This window comes from Penicillium citrinum (assembly GCF_028827155.1).
Source record: "Penicillium citrinum strain IBT 23319 chromosome Unknown utg000010l:1.0-1229701.0:1.0-1230130.0, whole genome shotgun sequence".
NCBI classification, from domain to species: Eukaryota; Fungi; Ascomycota; class Eurotiomycetes; order Eurotiales; family Aspergillaceae; genus Penicillium; species Penicillium citrinum.
This window is the reverse complement of record NW_026622695.1, coordinates 1,037,970-1,064,946: the sequence shown is the minus strand read 5'-3', so window position 1 is coordinate 1,064,946 and position 26,977 is coordinate 1,037,970. Positions and strand designations below refer to the sequence as shown.

General features: G+C 47.0%; 9 protein-coding genes across 9 annotated transcripts; 4 read left to right on the top strand and 5 right to left on the bottom strand.

The window, feature by feature from the left end:
• Positions 1-230: 230 nt before the first annotated feature.
• On the bottom strand, positions 231-1,942 carry N7469_011465 (uncharacterized protein; the record flags this gene model as incomplete). The annotated part of the gene is made up of 4 exons (XM_056650370.1): positions 231-446; positions 992-1,118; positions 1,188-1,487; positions 1,572-1,942. 4 exons carry the CDS (start codon positions 1,940-1,942, stop codon positions 231-233), a joined length of 1,014 nt encoding a protein of 337 aa, XP_056495434.1.
• A 344-nt stretch (positions 1,943-2,286) lies between these two features.
• erg24B (uncharacterized protein) lies at positions 2,287-3,903 on the top strand (the record flags this gene model as incomplete). Its single annotated transcript, XM_056650369.1, has 3 exons — positions 2,287-2,360; positions 2,425-2,729; positions 2,795-3,903. The coding sequence occupies 3 exons, from the start codon at positions 2,287-2,289 to the stop codon at positions 3,901-3,903; spliced, it is 1,488 nt and encodes a 495-aa protein (XP_056495433.1).
• A 247-nt stretch (positions 3,904-4,150) lies between these two features.
• N7469_011463 (tRNA-specific adenosine deaminase) lies at positions 4,151-6,037 on the bottom strand (the record flags this gene model as incomplete). Its single annotated transcript, XM_056650368.1, has 2 exons — positions 4,151-5,531; positions 5,919-6,037. The coding sequence occupies 2 exons, from the start codon at positions 6,035-6,037 to the stop codon at positions 4,151-4,153; spliced, it is 1,500 nt and encodes a 499-aa protein (XP_056495432.1).
• A 211-nt stretch (positions 6,038-6,248) lies between these two features.
• Positions 6,249-6,572, top strand: N7469_011462 (splicing factor 3B subunit 5 family protein; the record flags this gene model as incomplete). The annotated part of the gene is made up of 2 exons (XM_056650367.1): positions 6,249-6,491; positions 6,561-6,572. 2 exons carry the CDS (start codon positions 6,249-6,251, stop codon positions 6,570-6,572), a joined length of 255 nt encoding a protein of 84 aa, XP_056495431.1.
• An 848-nt stretch (positions 6,573-7,420) lies between these two features.
• Positions 7,421-9,526, bottom strand: N7469_011461 (uncharacterized protein; the record flags this gene model as incomplete). Its single annotated transcript, XM_056650366.1, has 1 exon — positions 7,421-9,526. The coding sequence occupies one exon, from the start codon at positions 9,524-9,526 to the stop codon at positions 7,421-7,423; it is 2,106 nt and encodes a 701-aa protein (XP_056495430.1).
• Positions 9,527-11,697: 2,171 nt separating this feature from the next.
• Positions 11,698-12,736, bottom strand: N7469_011460 (uncharacterized protein; the record flags this gene model as incomplete). The annotated part of the gene is made up of 2 exons (XM_056650365.1): positions 11,698-12,510; positions 12,596-12,736. 2 exons carry the CDS (start codon positions 12,734-12,736, stop codon positions 11,698-11,700), a joined length of 954 nt encoding a protein of 317 aa, XP_056495429.1.
• Positions 12,737-17,031: 4,295 nt separating this feature from the next.
• Positions 17,032-17,715, bottom strand: N7469_011459 (uncharacterized protein; the record flags this gene model as incomplete). The annotated part of the gene is made up of 2 exons (XM_056650364.1): positions 17,032-17,172; positions 17,227-17,715. 2 exons carry the CDS (start codon positions 17,713-17,715, stop codon positions 17,032-17,034), a joined length of 630 nt encoding a protein of 209 aa, XP_056495428.1.
• Positions 17,716-21,473: 3,758 nt separating this feature from the next.
• On the top strand, positions 21,474-23,497 carry sit2 (putative siderochrome-iron transporter; the record flags this gene model as incomplete). The annotated part of the gene is made up of 3 exons (XM_056650363.1): positions 21,474-21,769; positions 21,888-22,501; positions 22,557-23,497. 3 exons carry the CDS (start codon positions 21,474-21,476, stop codon positions 23,495-23,497), a joined length of 1,851 nt encoding a protein of 616 aa, XP_056495427.1.
• Positions 23,498-24,001: 504 nt separating this feature from the next.
• N7469_011457 (GH92 family glycosyl hydrolase) lies at positions 24,002-26,441 on the top strand (the record flags this gene model as incomplete). Its single annotated transcript, XM_056650362.1, has 2 exons — positions 24,002-25,788; positions 25,838-26,441. The coding sequence occupies 2 exons, from the start codon at positions 24,002-24,004 to the stop codon at positions 26,439-26,441; spliced, it is 2,391 nt and encodes a 796-aa protein (XP_056495426.1).
• Between the last annotated feature and the right edge of the window lie 536 nt (positions 26,442-26,977).

Here is a 26,977-nt window from a genome sequence, read left to right as displayed (position 1 = left end):
CCATGAATCCTACCAGTTACGAGTTTACCTAAATTCGTACATAGGTACCTAACAGTAGTACATAGGCATGTCTACTGTATTGCAATAGGTATCTACTAGATACAGGTAGTACCACACTGATGCTTGAAGATCATAATTGGAAATCAATTTCTATAACGAGACATTCCGCCAGCAGACATCAAATCCGACCGACGGATTATATAGCAAATGACTGTCAACTAATTTCAGGTCTAGTCATCCCACGTTTCGTCCAGCTGATCTATCAATCGATTCTCGGCATCGACATCACCTCGTCCGCCAGAGCCCGCGCGTCCGCCCCGACCACCAATTGCACCAAAGAGGCCACCGCGAGAGTCATCGCCATGAGAGGCGCGTTGATAAGCTCTGTTTGACCGCCCAAAACGGAAGCAGTTACCAACAGAGGAGAAGAGAATAGTGATCATGTCCTGGAGCAAGAGACGTGGTTAGCGGTCCATCTTCCCAAATGATAATTGTCAAGAGTTCAGTGTCCGTGCTGAGCAGATTATACAAGGGATAGGTGAGCTATCTATGGGAGATACAGACGAGAAGGTAAAGACCCCAGAGGACAGGTACGTCAAGCACAAGCACAGCACAAGCACAAGCACAGCACAAGCACAAGCACAGCACAAGCACAAGCACAGCACAAGCACAAGCACAAGGAGACAACCGATCCACTTATATACGAGGACGCGATAATTTTGATCCAGATCATGAGATGTACACTCTGGGGTCAACATGAATGGAGAGACTGAGAAATCCAGACAGAAAATGAAACAAGGAAAGAGATAAACACAAATCCCCTCACAATTAACGGTGATTGAAATCCAGACCAGCTGGAATAACCTCAATCCAACCGTGAAGTGGGAAGTCTCAAACCCGCCACGCTTGAATCTTTACGCTTGTGTGAAGCAAGGTGGCCATATCTCGATTTCCGACGAGATCGACATGGCACCAATGCTGATAAACTTACTTTAACGAAGTCGAACATCCCAGCCCAGAGGCTAAAGTTCGGGCACTGGCGCCAACCGCGCTGGTGCATGACCGTTCGTTGATAGGCACAACCACCAATGAAATAGGCGGCCACAGCGATAAGCACACTGCCATTAATGAGTCAGTCAGATATCCCCAACGACCATGATGAAAGTAGAGAAAAAGCCAAATCTTACATGACACCGAAAACCCCGCCAGGTCCTAGGCCACCTGAGTTCGGATCGACCGCAATTCCACCGCAAGCTGCGGAGCTTCGGATTTCAAAGTAGTAGGTACATGAGTCCATGGTTCCGACAAAAGAAGGGGTGGCCTGGTTGGGGAGGGCATCGCGATCGCAGAGGAAGGACATCAGAGTGGACTTGGTTCGAATAGAGCTATTGCCGCTAGCAGTATTCGAATCACCGGGACATGGCGAACCGTTCGTGTAGTTGAGTACTAGCTTGCGGCCGCGGAAGAAAGGCTCGGAGGCTTGCTCTCTATTGAATCGCATAAATTGTTAGCTTGAAACAGAGCCATTTCGAAGCTCCACCGAGCTAACGTAGGCACAATCAACAACATACCCCATTGAGTATATCTTCCCAGCTTGCTCATAGAAAGCACTGACATTCGCCCATCGAGAGGCATCTACCCCGACAACATTGGTTACATTCTCAAGAACCGGCGCGCAGACATTGATTGTGAAGTTCGCGGGGTAGTCATGCCCCTTGGCATGCCAGCTTTCATCTCGCGCTTCCTGATCAACTTTCTTCCCGTTCTTCCATTCAGGCGGTGCTAATGAGATAGCATTCAGATCATAATAGAGCCCACTTGTTGGCGAGCGGGCCACACAAGGAGAATCATCACTGAGGTGAGAGTTGGCCGACGCGCTGGAGAAGCCGAGGATGGAGGATAGGAGGAAAAGCGAGTAATGAGCGGAATTGGATAACTTCATCACTGGGATAGGGAAATGCAAAGAAGATCAAATCAAACAACAAGGATGGAGACCAGCTCGCTATGTAAGAGAGGGAGAAAGAGAGTGAGGGTGGGAGATTGAGTGACTTGAGAGACAGTGATGTTTGAATGCGATAGACACTCTGTTTCAGCCTTAGATGAAACCTGCTTATGTCATGCCGGGGCCCGCGGGCGCGACTGCGGAGGACGGGAGCTTCCCATCCGACGTCGTGCCAAAAAATAGTCCAACTTCCCGAAGTTCGACTACAAAAGACTTCAATTGCCCAGCCAATACTCGTCGGGGGATTCATCAGCAAAATAAACCTCCCCCGCGATATCTCCACCATGCCTCCAAAGCCAAAGTCCAAGATCCCTGTCCAGCCCGTGCCCGAGAAAAGAGGTTATGAGTTCGGTGGTCTGTATGTTTTGTCTCCCTAGTGCTTTGCGAATGATGGTGGATTGTTGCTGAAATTTTATCTGCAGTCTCGGTGCCTTTGGGATTGTTTTTGGTCTTCCTGTTCTGATATATGTCTTCAATTTTGTTTGCAATGATGTTTCTGGCTGCCCCGCGCCTTCATTGTTGAGCCCATCTACTCTGACCCTCGATCAATTGAAGCGCGAAGTCGGTTGGCCAGAGCAAGGCCTAGCCGGATTCTACGACACTAAAGTGACACTGTGGACTCTAAGCTACTATGGTTTCAGTCTCTTTTTGCAGGTCTTCTTACCTGGTCAGGTTGCGGAAGGCGTTGAGCTTGCATGTGGGGGTAAGCTCAAGTACAAATTCAATGGTGAGCTCCTATCCGTACCGCTTCAGTGACCAGAGAAATATACTGATGATCATTCCTTTCAATAGCATTCCCCACCGCCATTATTATCCTATCTAGCCTTGCGACAGGTACCTACATGTATGGGGCAGATTTCGTTGTTTGGACCTTCCTGTGGGATAACTACCTGCAGGTCATTACGGCCAATCTCTTGATTGCCTCACTGATTTCCCTTTTCGTCTACATCCGAAGCTTCTCCGTCCCGCAATCCGGTAAACCCAACCCGGAGCTTCGACAGCTCGCCCCAGGTGGCCATACAGGAAATGTGCTGTATGACTTTTTCATCGGCCGTGAGCTGAACCCTCGGATTACTCTCCCAATTCCTTTCGTGAGCGAAGTATCGCGGACAATCGATATTAAGGTCTTCATGGAAATGAGACCAGGCCTTCTTGGATGGACAATTTTGAATTTGTCCAACATCGCTCACCAATACCGTACATATGGCTACGTGACTGACTCCATCGTCCTGGTCTCCATTTTCCAGGGTTTCTATATTCTGGATGCCCTGTACATGGAACCTGCTATCATGACCACGATGGATGTCATCATGGATGGATTCGGCTTCATGCTGTCATTCGGCGACGTGGTCTGGGTTCCTCATCTGTATAGTGTGCAGACTCGATACCTCTCTGTTTTCCCCATGGAATTAGGCTGGAGCGGAATTGCTCTTGTCCTAGGTGTGACTGCGATTGGCTACTCAATCTTCCGTGGCGCAAACAACCAGAAGAACCGCTTCCGCACCAACCCAAATGACCCTCGCGTTAAGCACATCAAGTACATCGAGACTGCTAGCGGATCAAAGTTGATGACTTCCGGTTGGTGGGGCCTGGCTCGTCACATCAATTACCTTGGTGACTGGACCATGTCCTGGGCATACTGCTTACCCACCGGTATTGCAGGCTACACAATCATCGAGAGCATCAGCCCCTCGACTGGCACCCTCCAGAAGCAGGCCGTACAGACACCGGAGGTTCGGGGTTGGGGTATGATCCTGACCTATTTCTATTTGCTGTATTTCGGTGTTCTGCTGATCCACCGTGAAATGCGGGATGAAGAGAAGTGCCGCAAGAAATATGGCGCTGACTGGGACCGTTATACGTCAATGGTCCGAAGCCGTATCATCCCTGGCATTTACTAGGACCATCCTGGGATGAACCTTAAAAAATCATTCAGGTGCAACAACCTGGTTTAATTTCGCCCAGCATCCTTCCATCTCCAGGATTGGAACTGGCGAGCTGAGACTGTTGGGCCGTACAATTTTTAATAGCTGTGATTCTCAAAAAGTGCCACTATAGCATCGCAACTTCTTATCTAATTTGAATGTCTTGAACGGGTATCATGTGAGAATGCTTTTGTTCAATTCTCTTCTTCTAAAATAGTTTAATTCAACGTTTTCTTTTCTGAGGATCTACAAGCACGTCCAATCCCCAACCTTCATCCCCGGAATTCGGTAACCATCCCTTCAGAACGGTTTTTGCATCATCCATAGCCTCGGCTCGAAATCGGTCGGAATCGGTTACTGAATCACTGCAAGCCCTCTTCATTTCGTCATAGGTTGTCGCATGTAGCAATTTATGTCGCAGAGCATCCAAAGAACGATCACCGGCACAACCATCCACTCCTGGAACTGGCAATTCCTGTTGCATGGAACCTGGAGGACTAGTGCACACGTTTGGTTGGACAATATTGCGGAGCAGCACCCAGAGCTTAGCACGAGAAAGAGAAGAAGCTCCCCGAGCTAGAGGCGTGGTTGCACGATTGCCCTGTTTCACACCATTTATGACATTCTCATATAAACCTGTCTTGGACCCTTTCAAAGCAGGCAAGGTTTTGCTACCAGTATCCGAGAGTGCAGCACAAGAATGAGAATAAGATGGCGCGGCTGCCCAGATTGCACTCACATTGCCCGGCCTATTTTTCTTAGAGGCAGTCACTGGTTTTACCTCGTCTGATCCATTTGATAGCAAAGGTAGCGTGTTTTTCATTTTCGCAAAAGGCCACTGTGCTTTGATCTGCTCTGCAGATACAGCGAGTACTTGGAACGGATGAAATCGATATGCAATCGTGCTTTCTCCCGACAATATACCCTCACTAGGCCAAGACTTTCCAGCTAGAGCTTTCATCCGGCCACTCTCCCCAAAGGATCGCTCACAACCAGAACGAGTAATTTCATCTTCTGGTAAGATGAGACCGGCCAAATATGCACTCTTTGTTGGGGCTATGAGACGGCTTGTTTCACATGAGAGAAGAGAGGTGACCTGTCGTAGGGCAAGTTTATCCGAGCAAGATTTGCTACGCGTGGATTCTGCATCCATACGTGCGGGTTTCCGGCGGACGACACCAAGTCGAGAGAAATGAGCGCGGCCGTCGAGCATTGCATCCTCGGAATTCGTGTCTGTCTTTTCCTGCGTGATTTCCCATGGCGTGGCGTCTTGTTGTGAGGCCATACAGAGTTCCATGCTGGCATCGCCGCAGGGTGCACAAGTGCAATACATGTATATTTTTATACCAGGTTGAAGCTCGAAGGGAGGCCATTTTTCAGAGTTTGGATCTTCTGTTTCACCATTTTTGTTTCTGATGGCTCTTCTGCGGATGAAAGGAGATGTAGGTATAGTATCTTTGGAAGCTTCATTCCAGAGGCCATGACATTCTGTTAAGAGCCAATAGTTGAACGCTCGAATGGCGAGGATTTCTGCATGACAATCATGCAGAACGAGTCCTCGACAGCGTGGAATATGAGATGCTGAAAGGCATTTGGCACCACTCCTAAGACAAAAAAAATGAGCTATTTGGTTCATCCCAAACCCAGGAAGAAGTCCATATGGCAGGCATATGCTAGCCTTAGCCTAAATCGGCACAGGATGTACATACGTTATTGTTATACAGTGTAGCTGTTCTGAAACTGTACTTTCCCCTATATACAAAGCATAAGTAACTATGAAGATATTCAGTGTCATAACTGTAGCTTGAAACCGCGGTTCTTTCTGCTATGCTTTCCACCAGCTCAAACTCTTTGGAATGATAGTAGACGCAGAAGGCAGTAGGTATAAGCGATCAGAAGATTCATCTCAAACTTATGTTACACCACCGTATCAAGACACATCATTATTGTACATACCAGTCACTATCACAATTCCCGTCATGGGAATCCACTCTTTGGTGCCATCAGGAAAAATGCTTGGTTTACTGCGAGTGGGTAAAGCATCAAAATGAGCATGGACCAGCGATGCTATACGCGACGGCAACGGTGCCGTATCGCCGGGCTCAGGCATCGCCTACCATTAAATATTAAAAGAGATAATGAAATTATCGTCCACCGAATGAAATATGGAACAATCTCCACGCTCGAGACGAATCGAAGCGGTGGGTTTTTATATAACATCACGTGACCTGAATTCATTCCCTTCCGATCCCGCGCAGCCTGCGACTGTAACTCTTTTCCTCTGAATTGAAAGCACGAGCACACTTTTCCCATCTGACACAATGGCCGATAAATTGCGCACACTTCAGAACCTTGAGGCTCTTCAAGCCCGTTATATCGGTACCGGTCACGCCGATACCACCAAGTACGAATGGACCTCCAATATCCTTCGCGACAGCTACGCTTCTTACGTCGGCCACAATCCATTGCTATCTTACATGTCTGTTGGTATGGGTGAACCGAAGGAGAAGGTTCGAACAATGATGCTTGAGAAAATGGTTCGGGGCGCTGGAAATCCTCCGGAGGTATGTGTCATGATACTTCAAAAAGAGAAGAAAAGGATTACTTGCTAACGTTTTCTGGTCGCGATTCAGACTCAGGAGTAAAGATTGTCAAGCTCTGTTATCAGGGCTTTATCTCTTCTTGCTCCCTGCCTCATATCTCGTACTGCTTTTACGCAGCGAGTGAGGAGTTATGACCTTTCGATTACGGCGTTTTTTAAACTTTCCACGTTTACTACTTGCGACATGATACCCAACTGGCAAGGCGATTCGGGCTGCTGAAACCGCGGCGTAAAGCTTGGAAATGTGCTTTGGATAAGGCGGGCTAGGAGCTTATAGATAAGAGAAGCTAGAGATTAGGCAAATCTTCGCGCAACTTATGCTCGACCCACAAGAGCAAATGGTATTTTGAGCGCCATGATTTGAGCTGCAATTCTCAGAGGCTTCCATCCGGAGACTGATATCTGATATACGTCTATGTGAATCAGGGGGGGGGGTGTAGCTTACTATCCAGGGATTGATCAGTTCCATGGTTCAATTCGTCACATTTTCATGCGCAGAGATATGTCTTCTTGCTCTAAAAATGGCAAATTCTAAGGCTCGGGGATACTCCTCGATATAAAGCGCGAATTACATGTCTACCGCAAGCTCAGATGATACTCTATTTATTGTAGCTTGATCATTAGACGTAAATTGTTGATAATTGTTGATCAGCGTTCAATCTCTTGTTCTTTATCTTGCTATAGGAACTTCACATTTCCAAGTCCTTACATGTATCATCATATGTTAGTAGTACATGGTAATTGTTACAAGTAGCGAAAACTGAATCGCAAACCGAAACATGGATGACGCCGGACAACAAAAAGGAATCTCGCCAAACGTAGGATAATCCGACATTCACGATATGAAGGGCAATCCTTGTCTAATCGAAAGGATTTCCAATCCCAAGACCCTCACTCATGATTAGCTTCTGCAGCCAACTTCGTATTTTCTGCCTGCAACGAAGTAACCAAGTCAATCCATTTCTGTCTCTCCGCACGTAAGTTCCCAAGCTCTTTCTTCAAGCTCTTCACTTCTCCTTTTAGACTCTCTACCTCAGACTTTGACTTCGACTTCTCCTCCCGATCAGTTTCCTTCTTCTGTCTCGCTTCAATTTTGGATGCAATTTTCAACTGATTTCCTTCGATTTTGCGTAACTGTTTCAATAGCTTGGCCTCTTCATGGAATAGGTGGGACGCAGCCTTATGCATGTGTGTTGGTGGTTCCGACTTTTGCGTCTTCGTCTGTGAAGAAGACTGCTCCTCACTGCCACTGGCCTGTTGGCTTTGTTGTGTAGCTGAACTGGCCGGCGTTGAGGATCTCTTTTCTGATGGTACCTTAAGCATGCCGCTCTGGTCACTATCTTCGAACACATCTTTCAAAGGCGTGGAAAGAAGGGATTGCGATGGGAGATGGAGTTTGTCTAGTTCTGAACGGATAGTGTCGAGTTTTGCGTCAATTTCACGTTTGCGGAGTGCCAGTTTCGCAAGTTCTTTTTCGTGTGAACTTAATTTGCCGGTTTTGGTCATCTTCATCAGTTCGGCTGGGGGTAGATTATTCTGTTCTAACCCTCGTATAGCCGCATCGGAATGAGCAGAAGACAAAGAGGCTTGATCTGGATCTCGATTCTGTGGTGTAGATTCGGAGTCCCCGGTGGTAGTGATCTCTGAATTGGAATTGATTTGTCTTGGATGCGATGTTGGTGCTTCGTCTGAGCTCTTCCTGGACATGTTATCTCCAGCTGAATGACGAGTGGCAGGGGCTTGACTATGATGTGGCAAGTAGTCTCGCATTGATTGGGGAGCATATCGCTCGAAGCCAGTATTAAGAAGACCTGTGACACTTGCAATGAGACCATGATGAGATTGAGTATCGATCTCAGTCGAGTCTGAATCCGAGTCCGAAGCAGAGTGGAATTCATCAGAATCTCCATCATCATCAGCCTCGCAGGTAATTTCGGGTTTCGCAGCAGTCTGCGATTCTTGACTGGAACTGTCGGACGACTTCCTCTCCGAGGTATCGTCCTTGCTGGCCCAGTCAACGAACTTGGCGGCATCTGTCCCAACACTCTTGGGAGTGCCCTTGTCCACCATCCATCGAGGAATGTTACCACCTGGATCACTCCGAGTGACCATGATCCATTCGACTGGATTCGTTTCATCCCCATCTTCCGGGCCCCCATTCTTTGTGGCCTCCTCCTTGCCCTTCTTGACATTCTCTCCGTTTGAGATATTCTCATCTCTGTCCTTTCGCGGAATTTCACGAATGAGTTCCACTGATTCGTATTGCCCTCGAGTGTACCCATTCTTTGCCGGTATATCAGGATGTTCGCATGGCTTAGAGATCATAATCCAGCTCCGACCCGGCTGCTTAGTTCCGCCAACTCGAAGGCCAGCCTCTGAGGTGATAATCATGGCAACAAAGTCACGAGGGGCAGTAGGTTTGGGGAATTGGGCTGAAACATGATAGACCATGACTTGGCCCAGAATAGACCCATCTTCATCCTTGACTTCAATAGATTCGACCTTCTCCTCTGCACCAATACCACGGACACAGCTATCAGGAACTTGACCTTTTTCAATTTTCTTGCGGTTGAATTTGAGCGTTTCATCATATTCAGCCGAAAGCTTTTCTTGCCATCGTGTATATGGAAGTCCTTCGTGTACGCTGCGTCGTCCGAACCACGAGCCACCCCCATCATTTGCAGATAACTTCCAGACAGTTACTCCCAGCGGATTGTCCTTTGGACCTCCCATCTTTATCGGTTTACCCCATTGTTTCTGTAAAGTCGTAAGTACCGGGTCTGTCTCCCCTACTCGTGCGGACGAAGGTTTGACACGGGCCGACTCTGCAGTCAAATCCTCATTTTCATTAGGCGGAGGGTCTGGAAGAGATTCTGCAACTAATCGGCTGTTCTTGAAGATGTCACGGACGTAGTCTCGCAGTTCATCGGACGATTGAGGGACTGTTTCCCAAGATGTCGGCTTGAGACATTCGAGGGCTTCGTGGAGGGTGGCCATGAGGACTTTGGAGCAAGCTGAACCGAGCTCCTTTATGTAGTACCAAGAGGATATGAATATCTCAAGCTTGAATGTCTATGTCATCCGAAGTCAGCCATGGAACCGGGATGCCCCTTATATTACTAGCTGGCGGTTTTAGGCTGCGGCCTAGAGCGTCAAAGTAGCCAATGACAGATTGATCTTACCAATAAGCGACATGTACAGTAATGAAGAGGAAGGTTGGGTAACGTTGACTGCTGGAATGTAGCAAGGAAGCAGGGAGGTGAACCTTTGACGGAGCTGCGGCGTTTGCGGCGCGGGGAATCGGAAGTCGGAGGTGGAAAGCGCGCGAAGCTTTGAAAAAACAATTACGAGATCGCAGGTCTCGTCCTTCAGAAGACTGGGGGAAATGAATGCTGTTCCAAGGAAACTAAATCTTAGCACGAACTCATTCCACTAAATTGATCTTCAAAACAGATACGATTGCCACCGCTTGATTGCAGTGTTTGGATGTTCAAGCAGGCTTGAGGCCGGGGTACTGACGTCATATGCAGATCCCACGGTGGAGTATACAGCGAGTAACTATAGTTATATACTGCCAATGAACAAGACAAACAGAAAGAAGTAGAGAAGGAAATAGGCAGAAAGAAGGGATAGTAGGTGACTTCGAGTCAAAGAGACTCATTGATTATAACTTTATTTCCTGCCGGATCTAATTCGTCGTTCCTAACGTGAAATATGGGCTGATCGACAAGGCCGGCACGAGTGGCTCAAGAAACACAGGCAGGACAGTCCATACTCAAAGATTTCACTGGAGCATTACGAACTATGGATGAAGAATTATATAGTCAAGGATAGGGATTAGCTTATGGGTACTAGTAGTATCCAGTCAGAGAAAATTTGCTGCATGTACCTTGATTGATATCCTAAAAGATACATACAGATGGACTAAGCTAATAGATGGACAAAAAGCCAGGAGAAGAGAATAAGACAGCCAGCGCCGAAGGGTCTAGCCCATCGACCGCAGACAAAAACAAGAACGAAAGAATCCGGCATCTGATTCTCGGCGTCAGGGCGCAAAGAGTGAAGACTCTATCATCCAGTGAAAGAGCCCCCCGACAACCGAGCTTCTTCGGGTCACCAAAAAAAACCCAGCCCGAAGAATATAGGAGATGAACCTAAGTAACAGCAATGGTGATTTGTGTGAATGATATCCCGTACAGTTCGAGAGGCGGTACTATTCGAACCATCGTCGCGTAGAGGTTTGGACGAAAGACCAGAGGTCACAGACCTCAGGATGGATTTCCGACCAGCTCTTCGCCCCCGGACGCTCGCATCAAGCGAATCAATGCATCCGGATCAGACGAGGTGAATAGAACACACTCTCTTTCCTTGTAGGGAGTACTTCACTTTCAGCCAAAGCCGTTTAAATTGATGCGACTCGAACCAACATATCAAATATAAGCGAATCACACCGGCCGTGTAGACATATCCTCAAACAGCCCAGTGAAGGGGTTTGCCAGTCCGAACTCCAGGATCGGAAGGAGAGCCCCCGACAAGAGGTGGATCAAGAGGAGGGAGACATGAGATACAACGCCAAATCCAGTCGGCGTGGTAGTCGTTCTCCGCTCGTTGATGCACTTCGTCGAACCACGACGCAAAGAAGTGAAAGACATAACGATGGACATTCCACATCCAAATTCATATCCCGTGCCGCGAGGCAGACCTGGTCTTCATGACATATATGCGGGAAATGAAACAAAAGAGAAAGGAACACAAGAGCCGACCCGCCGCTTCTCGATGCAAAATCCAAGACTGAAAAATAAACGCTGACGCTGGCTGAATATAACAAAACGTAGATCATAGCAGGAGAAAACCAACATATCAAATAACAAACCGAAGATAACGCATATGCCGTCCACAAGAATTATTCGAAGAAATATTGATGCAATGGGCGAGGTGGAGTATCACAGATGCACACAGAGTCGAGAGAAGAACGCCGTCACGAATGCCAAAGATTGGATCTTTTTTTTTCGTAGCAGTGGTAGTTGATGTTTGGCTGCACAAAAAAACTCGGGCTAGGTCACAGCGACGATCAACATCAAGGACCATAGTCCGGTTCTGTGACTGGGGGGGCGGGGAGGAGCCAGTTGCTGGGAGGAGTCGACATCAAGTCCACTCCGCACTGGGAGCTAGATGGTCATGCCATATTGCAAAGGAGCGAAGTTCTCCCAACCACCGAAGCCCGCCATGTTGGCAGCCGTGCTGCAGGGTTGTACGAGCATACTAGGCAGCGGCAGAGAGGCAATGGCGGCGGAGGTAGCAGCCATACTGTCGTAGGTCGGGTAGGGCGCGGTGGTGAAAGGTTGACTATAAGATGGGGTAGGCGAAGGCAGCTGGGAATGAGCATCACCAAAACCAATACTAGCCCAGAGATTCTGGTTAATATCACCCGTGCTGACGGGGGATGGGCTGGGCGGCAATACCTTCCACGACTCGACTTGCGACGACGGGAGGGGTGCATTGGGATGCCACCAGGTTTCTGGGCCAGTTGAGCTGGGCAGCAGCGGTACTGGCCGCAGAACGTCAACCACCCGTGGAGGTGGCGGCAATAGAGGTACAAACAGTGCTGAGATAGCAGCCTGAGCGTCCTCACTGCGGCCACATAGAAGTTCGCCCGCTCCATCTTCCTCTAGACCCTCCAAAGCTTCGGCATCGGTGCGGTAGACGAATCTGTTGGCGGCCTGTACGAACTCCTCTTCCAACTTCTTCAGCTGAGCCTGCTTACCCGACCAGTCCCATGTATTGGCCGCAGCATCAACCGAGTAGACTTCTTTATGAAAATCCACCAGGGATTCAATAGTCTCCGGTGTCAGCTTGAAGGCCACTTCGTTGCGGGATACCATGTCGACGTGCACAACATATGCCTCAATGTGGATCATCTGATAGTTAAACAAGCCTTCCACGAGAGGGTTCTCGTCCTTGCGTAGCTCCGACTCGGGGGGCTTTGGTGAACATCATCGAGCATAAGGTCCACAAAGCATTGTTTGACGATAGGGTTTCCGTAAGACAGCGGGTATGCTGGGTCACATTGTTCAATGGACGCTTGACCCGGTTGACTCGCTTCAGTGTAGCCGTTAACCATGGCGCAACTTTAGTATTGAGAACGACATTGGGCGAGGATCGTGGTGCGAAGGCTGCCGCCGATGAAGGCAGTAAGACTGTTGGCATTATGGACTCTGCGATAAAATGATACGTCCGGCGTTTCTTGGGTTAGGTTAAGATATATCGTTCCTCAAAGTAACTCAGATAGAAAGAAGAATAAATAAAAAAGCAAAAAAAAGAAGGCGTGATAGTGTTATAAAAGAAATGTAGATCGAAAGCGAAATCATAAACGGCGACATTCGCCCACACAAAAGTGATAATCCCAGATAAGCACGAGGGTTGAAATTCGGGGTCTCTTGGCTTTAGATTGAGGGAGGATCAGAAAAAAGGAGAGGACTTCTAATTAAAAAATTGTGCGGGCGAATGCGCGATAGAAAGGAATTAGATATAAAACCAAAAGGGGAGAAGGAGAGGATGAGAACAGAGGGAAATCAAGAAGTAGAAGTAATCACAGTCCACTCCCACGAGGGACGGTACGACACCGAAACACGGGCATTGGCGGTGGATTGTATGCAGCCCGATGGAGCCGGTATGATTGTGTACGGTACCAATACCGTATATTACAGAAATACGGCATCGGCCTCTCCGGTGGCAAGTCGATGGGAAATGCACACACGGCGTAAACTATGGAGAACTCCATCTGTACCCTATATTTCTGAAGTTTATACTGTAGTATACACTCTATACGAAGTGGCTTACATAGACAATTCCATACTGTTCACTACAATACTGTACTCCTCAACATCCACCTTCCTACAGTACAGTACTGCATATCCACATCCCACTTCACACCCACTCATCCACTCCTTCCACCACATCTATACTTGCATCTACTGCAGCTCGGTACCGTGAAACCTCAACCGCCGTGTTTCGAAACATTCAAACCTTGATCGCACCGGATTTTCCAATCTCACGGCCTGCGCGTTGCACGTCCATTCGGCCAGAGCAATCTGCAGCATGCCCCAAACTGCAAAAGCTAAGCCCCGATGATCCGCGCTGCGAGTCTCCCTACGGGCCACGCAAATCCTCCGAATTGCCTATTTGAGCATGCCCACTTTGCCTTTGCTGCATGATGCTCAACTGATCCAATGTCTCAAGGGCTCGACCTTGGTCGCTCGCGCTCTATTCGATCAATCACTTGTTTTGAGATGAGGGGGATATGTAAATGTATTTTTTTTCTCCATGGGATAATCTGCTTACAGCTTACAATCAACTAACTAGATCTAGAGCCTGTCCCATCTCGCCGGTTCGCTCTGGGAATCTTCAGGCGCCTTTATGCAGCTAATGACTCCACAAACCCTATGTACTGGCCCCAGTGACCCCGTCGACACTATCGCACAACAGATATGAGATCCCACATTCCCCGAAATTCTATAATCCCATGCTTCAACCCCTCGACGGTTGTGTTTCAGGATTGCTTGATAGAAGGGGTAAGGTTCAAAAAGGGTTACAGCAGAAGGCAAACATTAATAGAAAAATAAACATGACTCGACATGAAAAGCACCGAGTCTCGTCGTGTTTGGATGTGTCGACCACGCTAGCCCAGTAAAGCCATGGACAACCTCAGCTGATGGAGGGTCGAGCAGACGTGGGGCAGCCCAGTCTTGGGCCACTTCCGCACGCGGATTCGCCGATGGCCACCAGCCCAGCCGATGCGCTACCAGCTGAGATCCCTGCTGCGATCTGCGATTGGGCTGAGCCTCGACGGTCCGTCATCACTGACTTTGGGGAGGCGCCCACTCCCTTCCACATGGAGTATCAGTACCGGTTTTTTTCTTTTTCAATTTTTTTCTTCCAATTTCAATTCATTGTTTACTCCCCCCAGTGTTGCTTTCCTGCAGTTCTGGAAAAAGAGGTCGTCCTTATTCCCGGGTGATCTCATCCCACAGCTGGCCCCTTTCCTATATCGTGCCTCCCATGTGCATTCGGTTCTCTTCTCGTGCAATGACTGGTCCGATGCCACAAACCCTGGAGCCTGGCGGCATATGATTTCGGTCATGTGGTCTCTAACTTGTAAAGGGGGGATGGGCTATCAAATACATCTGTATAGGTTATGGCAGAGGCGGTTGGAATCGGAGCTTGCCAGCCTTGAATCATTTTCCGATACATTGTCTGTACTGAATCATGGAGGAGCATCGTCATTACTACTCCGTACATACTGTACAGAAAGACATGTTTTACTTGTTTGTTTCTGTCTGCCCTGCCAGTGCGACGAATGGCAGAAGGGCAACACAATTAGATGCATTCCCGAAAATAGGAACATGTTGACACTGCCACTGTGCGCCACGTCACTTGCCACCGGCGGGGCCGGGTGTGGCTGGTGCCGTTGGGCATCTTCAACGAGTTTCAAGTGAAGAAATACTTTACTTTTTACAAGTCTTGATTACATTTTCAGCGCTTAAAACTCTTTCAGTGGGCCAACTTGCATTATCAGCCAATAGATCTACTAAAAACGCAGAGCTTTAAAACTCCCCACCCAGAATCACGGTACATCCGAAACTTCTAATTGCATTGACAATGCCGAAATACGGCTACCCACAACAGCTCTAACTTACTATTATCACAATACAATGAGCATCTAGAATCGTCATTGCAGATTCCCAACAGCTTTCAGGTGGAAAGAATTTTTACGACTCATTTTGCTCGATCACGCCAGATTTGAAACCCAACCGTACGGCGTATATCCTCCGGTGACCAAGCCCCATGCTGATGATCCACCTTGGAGGTTGATTACATTTAAATCGGCTGCATGATAGCGGATAATAACGGAATAAAATTGAAGTAGATACCCTAGCGTGTCTTCCAAAGTAGGATAGAACATGATTCACTGTCCTGTTTCCCCGTTTAATGGCAATCCTAGCCGGCACAAGCGATACAAACCGACAACCCCACCATATAACTAATGGTTCGATAGTATACAGGTATATACTGCCGCCTAACAGATTTTGAGGTACAAGACGTGTCTAACATGCTATATTCAAGCCTCGGAGATATGTCTATATTTTCGACCTTTTCCTCTCTCCTTTATTTCCGTTATTTTAGAAATGTCTAGATCTGTAGTCACTACGCCATGAATACACGGAAACCGGAATAGACTGCCGGCTTTCTACCTAGATATGGAATTTCCTAGTTGGATCTTGCTTGGGTGGATTATGGGCATAATCCACATCTGCCTAAAGCAAGACTATAATAGCCGACACTCTAACACTTGGGCTGGTGTTTTCTGAAGAACCTTAAAGAATTCTCCCAAAATAACTTGTTTCCGGCAGGCAGAAATGATGTGTATAAGATGGTTCTCGGCAAACGCGGAACGAATGTTTCACATATTCCGACATCCACCTGGATGGGCATAGATTGCAGCGGTCAGCGTGCTCTATCGATAAGTATAGTACCAGCACGGAAAATCCAGAAAGCAGGATGTCCAGAGTGCGAAAGAACTTTGCAGAGCTTGTCGAATAATGAGACTAAGAAGACCCCCGAAGAGGCGCACAGAATGTCCCAAATGAGACAGTTATTGCGATGCTAATATGTCAAGGTGCTGTGAAACTTTTGAAACCCAGCGCTTATTCTGACGATTAAACCAATGAGAAACTGCGCTAATTAATTTTTTAACGCTCTTTTTTTTCTGTTTCAGACTCCACAATCCAATGGACGCCTAAGCTCGCAATCAGATCAGAGACATTTACGTATACATGCCTAGGATGTCCAAGAGATTTTGCAATATCAGTACGAGCATTAATCAAAAGTTTTTTAGTTTGGGTTTGAAACTGACCATCAAAGGCGGGCATCATACCTAAAAACCGCATAGGATAAATCTGCGAGAGTTGTCTCGATGTACAATCTTATTTCGGATTTCACTAGTATAGTATCTGTGGATTATGCACGTTTTAATGGGAATTCCTTGCCTTGGTTAGAGAAAAAAATATCTATTCCTTTGACATTTTCTAAGAACAATTGATTGTGGCTAATATCAAGAGCTTCATATCCTGATACAGTTTTGAAATAGCATCTCAGGATATCAAATATCTAGTCCCTACTTTCCGACCAACGGTGGTTGAATTGTTCAATCTGAGTTCTATAAAGATCTAGTCCTGACCTCATGCTTGGATTTATTCGGCGTAGGAATTCTCTTTGTCATTTATATGTTCATTTTATTCCTTGTACAGTCCCCTTTTTTGATATAATTACATCGTTTCATTCCAAGTTTGCTTTTCAATATCAAGCAGCTGGGCTTTTGCTTCAGGGTACGATCTCCCAGGGGTCCAGATCAACTGGAGATAAAGACCAAGAATAGTTACCTTAGATCCGATTTTTGACAGAGTCATATACTAGTCCATAATCCTTACAAAAGGTTGTCGCTTCTATTCGGCGTCTGTCGGGACGCCAATCGGACCTGCTCTCGACCATTTTTGAGAAGGGCCAATTCTCTCGTAGTTATCAGCTTTCAGCGGGTCTTCGACTCGATGAAATGTGACTGGCACAGTGCTCGAAAATGTGCGGAGCTAGCTGACGTGTTAATATGAATTGATTCAGTTCCCAACTTAAAGTGGCAATACCCTTTGTTTCACAATTTTCCAATGATTTCGAGGCGTGGGCGAAGGTTTTGAGCAATACACATGCAGCGATTGCAGACTATTACTTTGTCCCCATATGTCCAACAAGGTCAGAATATGAAACTTCTGAGCATTATCCATTCTTAAAATGCCGTGGTGGATCTTCTGAAGTAGGTGCTCGCTAATAAACTCGGTGATATCCATGTTTCGCATCACAAAGTACGTCGGCGGTGTCTCATAGAGATTAAGTGGTATCCTGTAGAGTACCTCAAGGGCCTCCTCGGTAATTTGTCTGTTGAGAAGAAGAATAGATGGTGTATGTCGTTCAATATAGGGTCGTGGGTATGCACAAACAGGTCCACGAGCACGGTCCATTTCGGCGGCGGCCAAAAGCTCTATTTGACGATATCCACAGACATATTCATTGGGGTCCAATGAGTATGCGTATATAATGAGGCGGATCTCGGGTGGTAGGTCGAGGAAAGATAGCATCTTTGGGAGTGTCCGTGATGAGTAATTGACAATGTTTTTGATTGCTGTTCATAGTTAACTTGCTGTTCTTTGATGATCCCACAACTTTTGCATTTGCTTTGCCGCGGGAAAGATCTTTATCCTCTCCTAGCCAGTACTTCCCATTTTACAAGTAAGATGCTCAGGGATAGCCTCACCGAGTTCTACTAGTGCGGGTGAGAAGTCAAGCTCGCGCGCATCATTGCGGGGTTTAACTTCCCCTCTCGTGGATAGCCGATGTCATCACTGTCAACCTACAGTATGAGGTGCTATCGGCTACAAGAGTCAAGACGAAAGACAATAGTGAATCAGCGTTCTTTGCTTGTTCAATTGAAAGATTGAAGATTCTTTGAGGCCTCTCCGAATCGTACTCAAAGAGAGTCCTGGTAAACTATGGAGATAGGCACCAAAAGCTGCCATCCGCCCATCGATCGTTAATGGTAGGTTTTTACCTCCAAGATTGAATATTGGCTACAGATCTTCAGCTTTCTGCAAAGAATTAGATATTGGTCTTGCTATTGTAAGTAAGTAGGTCGTCAGCCTAAAGCAAGATCGAGCCTGTCTTGACAGTGAACTTTGATAGCAAGATAACTCTTGTTTGATCGAAAGAATGGGTCATACCTAACCAGAGACCCAGAGTTGGAAATAGGTCCCAAAAGAACTAGTGAAATCGGATCCAACGGGTTTTTAATCGATACAAGAGAGCTGGATATTTCACAAGAAGCTGCGAAGCTGCCCAGGTGACTGACAACGCTGGAGCGAAAATCATACTAGTAACTACCAGTACTCCATACTAAGTATGTGTCTCGGCTGGGGACCAAATTGCACCGAACGATACAATTAATAGTATCATCATGTCATTTGGAGCTGGTAGAATACTGGGAACCTCTGGTATTGCTGCTTAGGAGGATTGTATCTAACGAAAAGCATGGCCAGCAAGTATATAAAAGCTACGTAAGACGATATTTTTCAAGAATGACATGCGTGCTTGTACATTGGAATTTATATCGGAAATACATTGAAGTTTATCACTCACCTCCCTTTATAATTGTAAAGATCCAGCGAAAACGTGCGTTAAGGCAAATCTAATCTTAGTAACTTCATGAAAATTTAAAGGGGCAAAAGCCCCTCTACTCTCCATCAGCTTTCCAAGCTCAATCAACTGCCGTTTTACCTATTTTTTCTCTGTTGCAATGCTTCCCAAGATGCAGCAAAGACGTACCAATGCAGATTTAAAGTGTGAAAGAAGGAGGAAAAGCGCACAATCTTCATAGTAGAAAAAATATCGAAGTCTCGTCTACTCGCTGGATCTCTAACCAGAAAGCTCAATAAGTGCCGGCAAAACAAGGCCCCTCAGATAGGAGCACAATACGAGCGTCACAGTGCATCGGTAAGTGATCGGGAGGAAGATAATTTCCAAGACCGTAGATTTAGACCCTTCTGCCATGACGCGCGATTTGCAAACATTTACCTTGAGCCACTTCATGCGCTTGGATAGACTAGGCAGCTGCCCAGCTCGCGCGAGAATCCTTCTACGCCACGAAACACGCCACATAATGTCCCGATTTCAAAGTGGTATTCAGAGAGCCTCCATCCCTGGACATCCAGTCGGGTTCTTTGGCGCGAACAAACTATCGACACGCTAAATGGGGCTGGCGGACTATGACCCACTATCAATATGTGTCACCGATCAAATTCAGTTCAGGACAGCATGATTCTCTGTGGCAAGATACTCAAGAGAGCTTTTACGCATTACTGGCAACTCAACTGGGTGCAATCGTGGTTTGTTGTGTAGAGCCGGGATTCGTGAATTGCTAGTGTTGGGTGTGCCGGTACCGTCCGGAAAGCTGATGGCGGGCAAGCTTGCCTAGATATGCCGCGTCGGCAGAAGAGCCGTGGGACAGAGTCTAGTACCAAAGGACCAGATGAAAACATAATAATGAACAATTTCAGTGAGATATCCGCGTTAGCTGACTCGACCATCAGAAATAGCGAGCTCGAGTGGCTAGACGATACACTATACCATGAAAAGCTGATTAACGAGGCAATTTCTTGATTCGCGTTTTTTGGATGTGATTTCTAGAATCATTACGGCGGGAATTGCAATTTGATGTCGTTTGCAAATGGCAGATCCTTCGGGTGGATCTTTGGCAGCGGCAATTGGCCTATGTCTTTGTCGGATGCATCGGCCGAAAAGTCAGATCAATGTACAGACTATGGCGTACAAAACTACTCAATGGTGCTAGTGCTACATAGGATCCCTGATTCTTGAACAGCCGAATGACTATAGCCAGGCCTTCCAAGATCCACAAAGTCGGGAAAAAATGCCCCCCGGCGGACGTGGCAATTTTTGATGAAACCATTGGAATCATATCAGATTAGATGGAATGATTAACTTTCCACTCTTTTTGGCCACAACCATGGCTCGATCTGGCTTTTCACTTCAGGTCCCTTCCTGTTTTCGCTTAGTACTTTGCCAAGATGGTCAGGAAATGAAAGCATGCGAGTTGAAAGTTTCCTTGCAGCGACACCGACCGGCAATTGGATGGTATGAGCGAGGGTTGAAAAGTCAACCCACGGTAGATATTGGAGACACAGAATCCACAGTTTCAATACTGAGCAAGATAAAAGTCTGGATTCAACAAATTGGCAGCTATCGAGGGGAAAAAGTGCTACACAAACAATGTCGCAAACCAAAATACCGCACTCCGTATGCTGTATGCTGTATGCTGAGTAGGGTGTACTCCCCGAAAGCAAAGAGATAGTACTGTGAAGGAAAAAGAGTCTATTCTCAACCAATGATGAAGCTGGAGGAGACGCAATGTGTCTCTGATGCGGGGGCTGTGGCCATCCCTAGTTGATTGCCCTAGTTTAGTTAGACCAGTCGGTGGAGGGCGAGACTCCCACTAACGGCAGTTCCACGGACCACATGCTTGATGTGGATAGCGAGGGTAGAAATGTTCCAATTGCCATCAGATAAAGATGTTGGCGTCGGAACAAATGGTGTTTTGGTCAGACATCCGATGGTTGATGTATGGAGTGGTGCCAGACCATGACCCTAATCAGTTCCGATGCTATAAACTCGTTAGTGGTGGGCCAATCGGCAGGATTTTCACAGCCTTGAGTAGTTAATGTTCGTTTAATTTGGAGATTCACTGGTCGGCGTGAGAAATAATCAATCAGTCCCAACCGAATAGTTCGAGATATCGAAGAAGAAGTGAAGAAGTGAAGAGGAGAAGATGTGGTGATGTCAAAAAAAAAGAGAAGCAAAAGAGTTTGGCCCTGCTGAAAACGGAACAGGGTCGCACGCACCTTAGAAACATAAATGATTATTCTAGATTCCGGAGAGGGAAGGCACGCCTAACCTTATTGGATATATCATGTGATTTCAACCAATGAAAGCCTCAAATTGGCAAGGGCGGACCCATAAATGCCCCACTATACTAGACGATGATTGGCCAATTTGATATCTGATGGCTGAACTTATCTGATGGCCATCGGCTCCTCCGTTGCACCTGCCTACTCCAAGAAAAAAAAGTCTGGAAGACGCGGCTAGTCCACGCCGAAGTCTGCCGATGCAACTCAAATACTCTTCTCTTCTTTTTTCTCTTCGTCGATTTTCCTCTCTCTCATCCATCCTGTTTGATTTGATTTGACCTGACCTGATCTGATCTGATCCGATCAGTTCAGTACTCCCTCCATTAGGGTTCTTCTCAGGAAGCTCCTCTCCAGCAGCCATTATGGGTGTCTTCGATATGATTCGTGGTCGCAATGACGATGGACGCATTACTCATTCCATTGCCGATACCGATAACCTCCAAGAATCTAAGCATGCCCAATCGGCTGCGACTGGCGCAGATGCTGGCGAGTCGGCTGAGTCTGAGGCTTCTTTCGGTGCAAATGGCATTCTGGACGATGAGAAAGAACGCCTGGAAAACCCTGATCATGTCAGTAACAAGGTTTCTCTGGGTCAACAGAAGGCGGAGGCTGCTGCTCTCGTCTGGAGTCGTCCTGTTGTGTTAGGAATCTATGCATGGTGAGTTCGCGTTCCGATAATAGTGCATTTTCAACTACATGCGCATAAAATCCCCCCATGCATGTTTCATGGACCACCTGCATACTTTATAGATATAATTTAACTAACATGAGGCCAGGATCTGGCTTTGCTTCTTCATGCTCGCTTTCCATTCGTCCATTAGTGGTAACCTGATCAACTTCGTCTTCGCCGATTTCAAACTCGCCCCGCAAGTCTCCACCTCTTATATCCTGGCCAGTGTCATCGGCGGTGTGTTGAAGCTACCTCTCGCAAAAACCTTGCAACTATGGGGCCGTGCTGAGGCGATGATATTCTCCACCGCCGTCTATATCCTGGGTATGATCATCTTAGCCGCCTGCAATGGTGCCAATGCGTATGCTGCCGGCTATGTTATCTACTGGATTGGCTACTACTGCATATATCTGATTCTAGATATCTTCATCGCCGATACCTCTGGTCTCCGATCCCGAGCTTTCGCCTTTGCGTTTGCCTCTACCCCGTTCATCTGCACTGCCTTTACTGGCCCACTGGCCGCTACCGCTATCCGGGAGAACTCTGGTTGGCGCTGGGGTTATGGTATTTTCTGTATCGTGCAGCCAGTAGTCTTTCTACCGTTGGGCCTGGTCTTCAAATTTTACGAGCGGAAGGCCATCAAGATGGGTGTCTGGGAGCGTCGCAATACCGGTCGAACAAAGATGCAGTCAATCATTCACTACATCCATGAATTTGATGGTAATTATTTTCTTTCCTGCTATATCATGAGTGGTTGTCACTAATATTTTGGCAGTCATTGGTGCTTTCCTGCTGATGGCTGCTTGGGTCATCTTCCTTCTGCCATTCAGCTTGACCCAGTACGGCCGCTCGGAATACAAGTCTGCCACTTTCATTGCCATGGTGATCGTTGGGTTCCTGATGTTGTTCGTCTTTGCCGCCTGGGAAAAATTCCTCGCCCGCACCCATTTCATTCGATATGAGCTGCTCAAGCGCCCTAGTGTCCTCGGTGCTTGCATTTGCTCCGCTGTCTCTTTCTTCAGTTTCTACCTCTGGGATCAGTACTTCTACAACTTTGTGCTAATTACGTATAACCTGAACTCCACTATGGCCGGATACATGCTCCAGATCTATAATGTCGGCTCCTGTTTCTGGTCCCCCATCCTTGGTCTCATTATCTGGTACACCCGCCATTTCAAATATCTTACTCTTTTCTTCGGTGTGCCCCTGATGATCCTGGGCTCTGGTTTGATGATCTACTTCCGTGGCGAAGATCATGGTATCGGTTACATCGTTATGTGCCAGATTTTCATTGCCTTTGGCGGTGGCACTCTTGTCATTGGCGACGATATGGCCGTGATGGCTGGTGGTGGTCGCGAGGGTACTCCCATGATGCTAGCGCTGATCGGTCTATTCTCCAGTATCGGTGGTTCCATCGGATACGCTGTTTCTGCCGCAATTTATAACAATGTTTTCGTGGAGGCGCTCGCCAGTCATCTCCCTGACGATTTGAAGGCTAATGCTACTGAAATCTACCTTGCGGGTATCACTCCCCAAATGGCATATCCAGTGGGCTCTGATCTTCGCAACGCTGTTATCTACGCCTGGGGCTATGCTCAGAAGATGAACTGCATTGCCTCGACCTGCATCCTTGCCCTCCTCATCCCCGGTGTGGCTATCTGGAAGAACTACGATGTTGGCAAGAAGCAGAACAAGGGTGTCATGGCCTTCAACTAAAAAGTGGATCTCTCCAATCCTCTTTCATATCTATTCTTACGATTTTCTTTGCTTTTCTGATCTCTGGGGACATTATTCTTATCGTCTAGTTCTGCAAGCACGGAACTGGACTTGCAAAAAGCATCATCTGGATACCACTTTTTCTGTACAATAGTATATTACTCGCATATATCTAATGAATACTTCAACAAAAGTTCATCTCCCTCTCTCTCCCTTTTTTTTCCTTCAACCCCGCATCCCTTTATATCCTCGTGGTCCTTGCATCTGCACTAACGCCGCACGGAGATCTGCCCGCCGATCTCATCAACAATGCGACCCTACAATTAAACAGAAGTAACATTCCACCGCGCAAAACCTCTTTTCGCATTTCATTATTCCGAATACTAAAATCCAGAACAAAGCGCAAGAGCTCTCTATATCTAGTGTCGACGCACAATTTATATTGAGGAAGGGGCTGACTTCCCAGCCCCATTCATTCTCACACGAGGGCAAAACATTACCAACATGCCCGCGACAAGAGCAAAAACAACAATCCTCAATCTATTCCTCCTCATCTCCAACACTCCCCTAACCAGCGCCACAAAACAAGATATCCACCTTGTCAACCCTCTAATAGGCTCAACAGCCGGAGGTAACGTTTTCGCCGGCGCAAGTCTGCCATATGGCCTTGCCAAACCCGTGGCCGACGTCGACGGCCAGAATACAGGTGGCTTCTCAACAGATGGGAGTAATGTCACCGGATTCTCATCTTTACATGACTCCGGCACCGGTGGCAATCCCTCTCTCGGAAATTTCCCTCTTTTCCCGCAACTTTGTCCGGATGATGTCAACGGGTGTCGATTTGGAAAGGATGCACGAAAGATTCATTATAAGGGAGATTCTATGCGTGCGAAGCCCGGGTTTTTTGGGTTGGAGTTGGAGAATGGGATTCAGGTTGATATGACGGCGGCGCATAAAACGGCTGTTTATAGATTCACTTTCCCATCAGGTCAACGAAGTGGAGGTGCTAATGGGGAAGATCTTGACCCGGTCATATCGATTGATTTGACAGATCTATGGGAGTCGAGACAAAATGCCAGCATCAGTGTTGATTCAGATACAGCGCGTATCAAGGGTAATGGAACTTTCTTACCTAGTTTTGGCGCAGGGTCGTATCAGACATACTTCTGTGCTGATTTTGGCGGTGCCAAGGTGAAAGATGGCGGGATCTGGGTTAATGATCGGGCTGGGAGCGAGCCGAAGGAACTTTTTGTTACACGGGGATTTAATAATTTCTATGTTCAGGCTGGTGGTTGGATTAGTTTCCAGCGACCGGATGATGGGATTGTTACTGCGAGAGTTGGAGTGAGTTATATCAGTACGGACCAGGCATGTTCAAATGCAGAGGAAGAGGTCACCGATATAGTGGGAGACTTTGAAAAACTACAAGAGCATGCAACGAGTGCCTGGAGCGAGAAACTGAGTCCTATCAAGGTGATACCTGGCGGTGTTAACGATGACATGCTTAGTTCTTTCTGGAGTGGGATCTATCGGACCATGCTCTCACCTCAGGACATGACTGGGGAAAACCCGCTTTGGGATAGCGATGAGCCCTATTTCGATTCATTCTACTGCCTTTGGGACGCGTTCAGAGCTCAGCATCCCTTTCTCACGATTATCGATCCCGAGGCACAGTCTCGCATGGTTCGGAGTCTTATAGACACATATAAGCATGAGGGATGGCTTCCTGATTGCCGTATGTCTCTCTGCAAAGGGTGGACGCAGGGAGGATCAAATGCAGATGTCGTTCTTGCTGATGCTTATGTGAAGAATCTTACCGGCATTGATTGGGAGCTTGCATATAAGGCGATGGTCAATGACGCGGAGAATGAACCTCTGGAATGGTCGTACGAAGGACGAGGTGGTCTCCAAAGCTGGAAACGCCTGAACTATATCCCGTACCTTGACTTTGATTACCTGGGCTTTGGAACCAATTCGCGCAGTATTTCCCGCACAGTTGAATATGCGTATGATGACTACTGTCTGTCGGTTGTTGGAAAGGGCATTGGAAAAGACGATTATACGAAGTACCTCTCCCGTTCTGGAAATTGGCGAAACATATACAAAGAGGATCAACAATCGTTCCTTGAGAATGGAACAGATACGGGATTCACAGGCTTTTTTCAGCCGAAGTATATGAATGGCACCTGGGGCTTCCAGGATCCAATTGCCTGCAGTGCCCTCGCATCGTGGTGCTCATTGACATCAAACCCGTCAGAAACATTCGAATCAAGTATTTGGGAATACCTATTGTGAGTGATGCAAGCAATGAACTGTCTAGGACACTTCTCACATTTCTAGTTATGTACCGCATGATATGGCAAAACTAGTCAAGCTTCTTGGAGGTTCTGATTCCTTCGTCAAACGTCTCGACTACTTTCACGACTCGGGGCTAGCAGACATCGGCAACGAACCTGTCTTCCTAACCGTATATGAATACCACTACGCAGGCCGCCCAGCTCTCTCAACCAAACGCTTACACAATTATATCCCACGTACCTTCAACGCAACCAATAACGGACTACCCGGCAACGACGACTCGGGCGCAATGGGTTCATTCCTCGCATGGGGCATGATGGGACTATTTCCGAACCCTGGACAGAGCGTTTATCTGATAAGTCCGCCTTTCTTCGAGTCAATTGAAATAACACATCCGGAAACGAACAAGACTGCCACTATCCGCAATGTCAATTTCGACGTGAATTATGAAAGGATTTATATTCAAAGTGCCAAGCTTAATGGCAAACCTTATACAAAGAATTGGGTTGATCATGCGTTCTTTACAGAAGGGATGACGCTTGAGTTAGTGCTTGGTGATGTGGAGAGTGGTTGGGGTACGCGTAAGGAGGATTTGCCTCCTAGTGTGAGTGATAATATTGTGCAGGGTAAGATGGAGCGAGCATGAGGCAATTGTGAAAGGCATTGAGTATGACCATGACGGCTAGGTAGGCCGAGATACTAGTATTGTGAACATGTCACTAGCTGCTTGAACATCTACATAGTATCGCATTTAAGGCCCCTCGATTGGGTCAGCTCGGAGCTACTAAACTACCTAGTATTGTAGAAGATACATACTCCCATATAGGAATGGGTATTTATTGTGCCACTTCGATATTCATTCGATTGTCACCTTGACATGCTCTTATCGCATTGTATACAATAGTTACTGGGCCACATAAACCACAACTCCACACCCTTTGAGATATCCCAGTTCACCTTATGCATTTAAACGGAACATATCTTCAAATATAATATTTATAGATGAATCAAAGCCCAATATTAATTGCCAATATCACAAAAACTAGATTAAGATACATTCATTATCTCCTGACGTGGCGATAGTAAACCTATGACTAAGCCATCAACACGTGCCTCGACTTCTCCTTGCGACGAAACATTCGATTGCCTTTCAATTTCCTCGAAGACTATAGCAATCCTTGA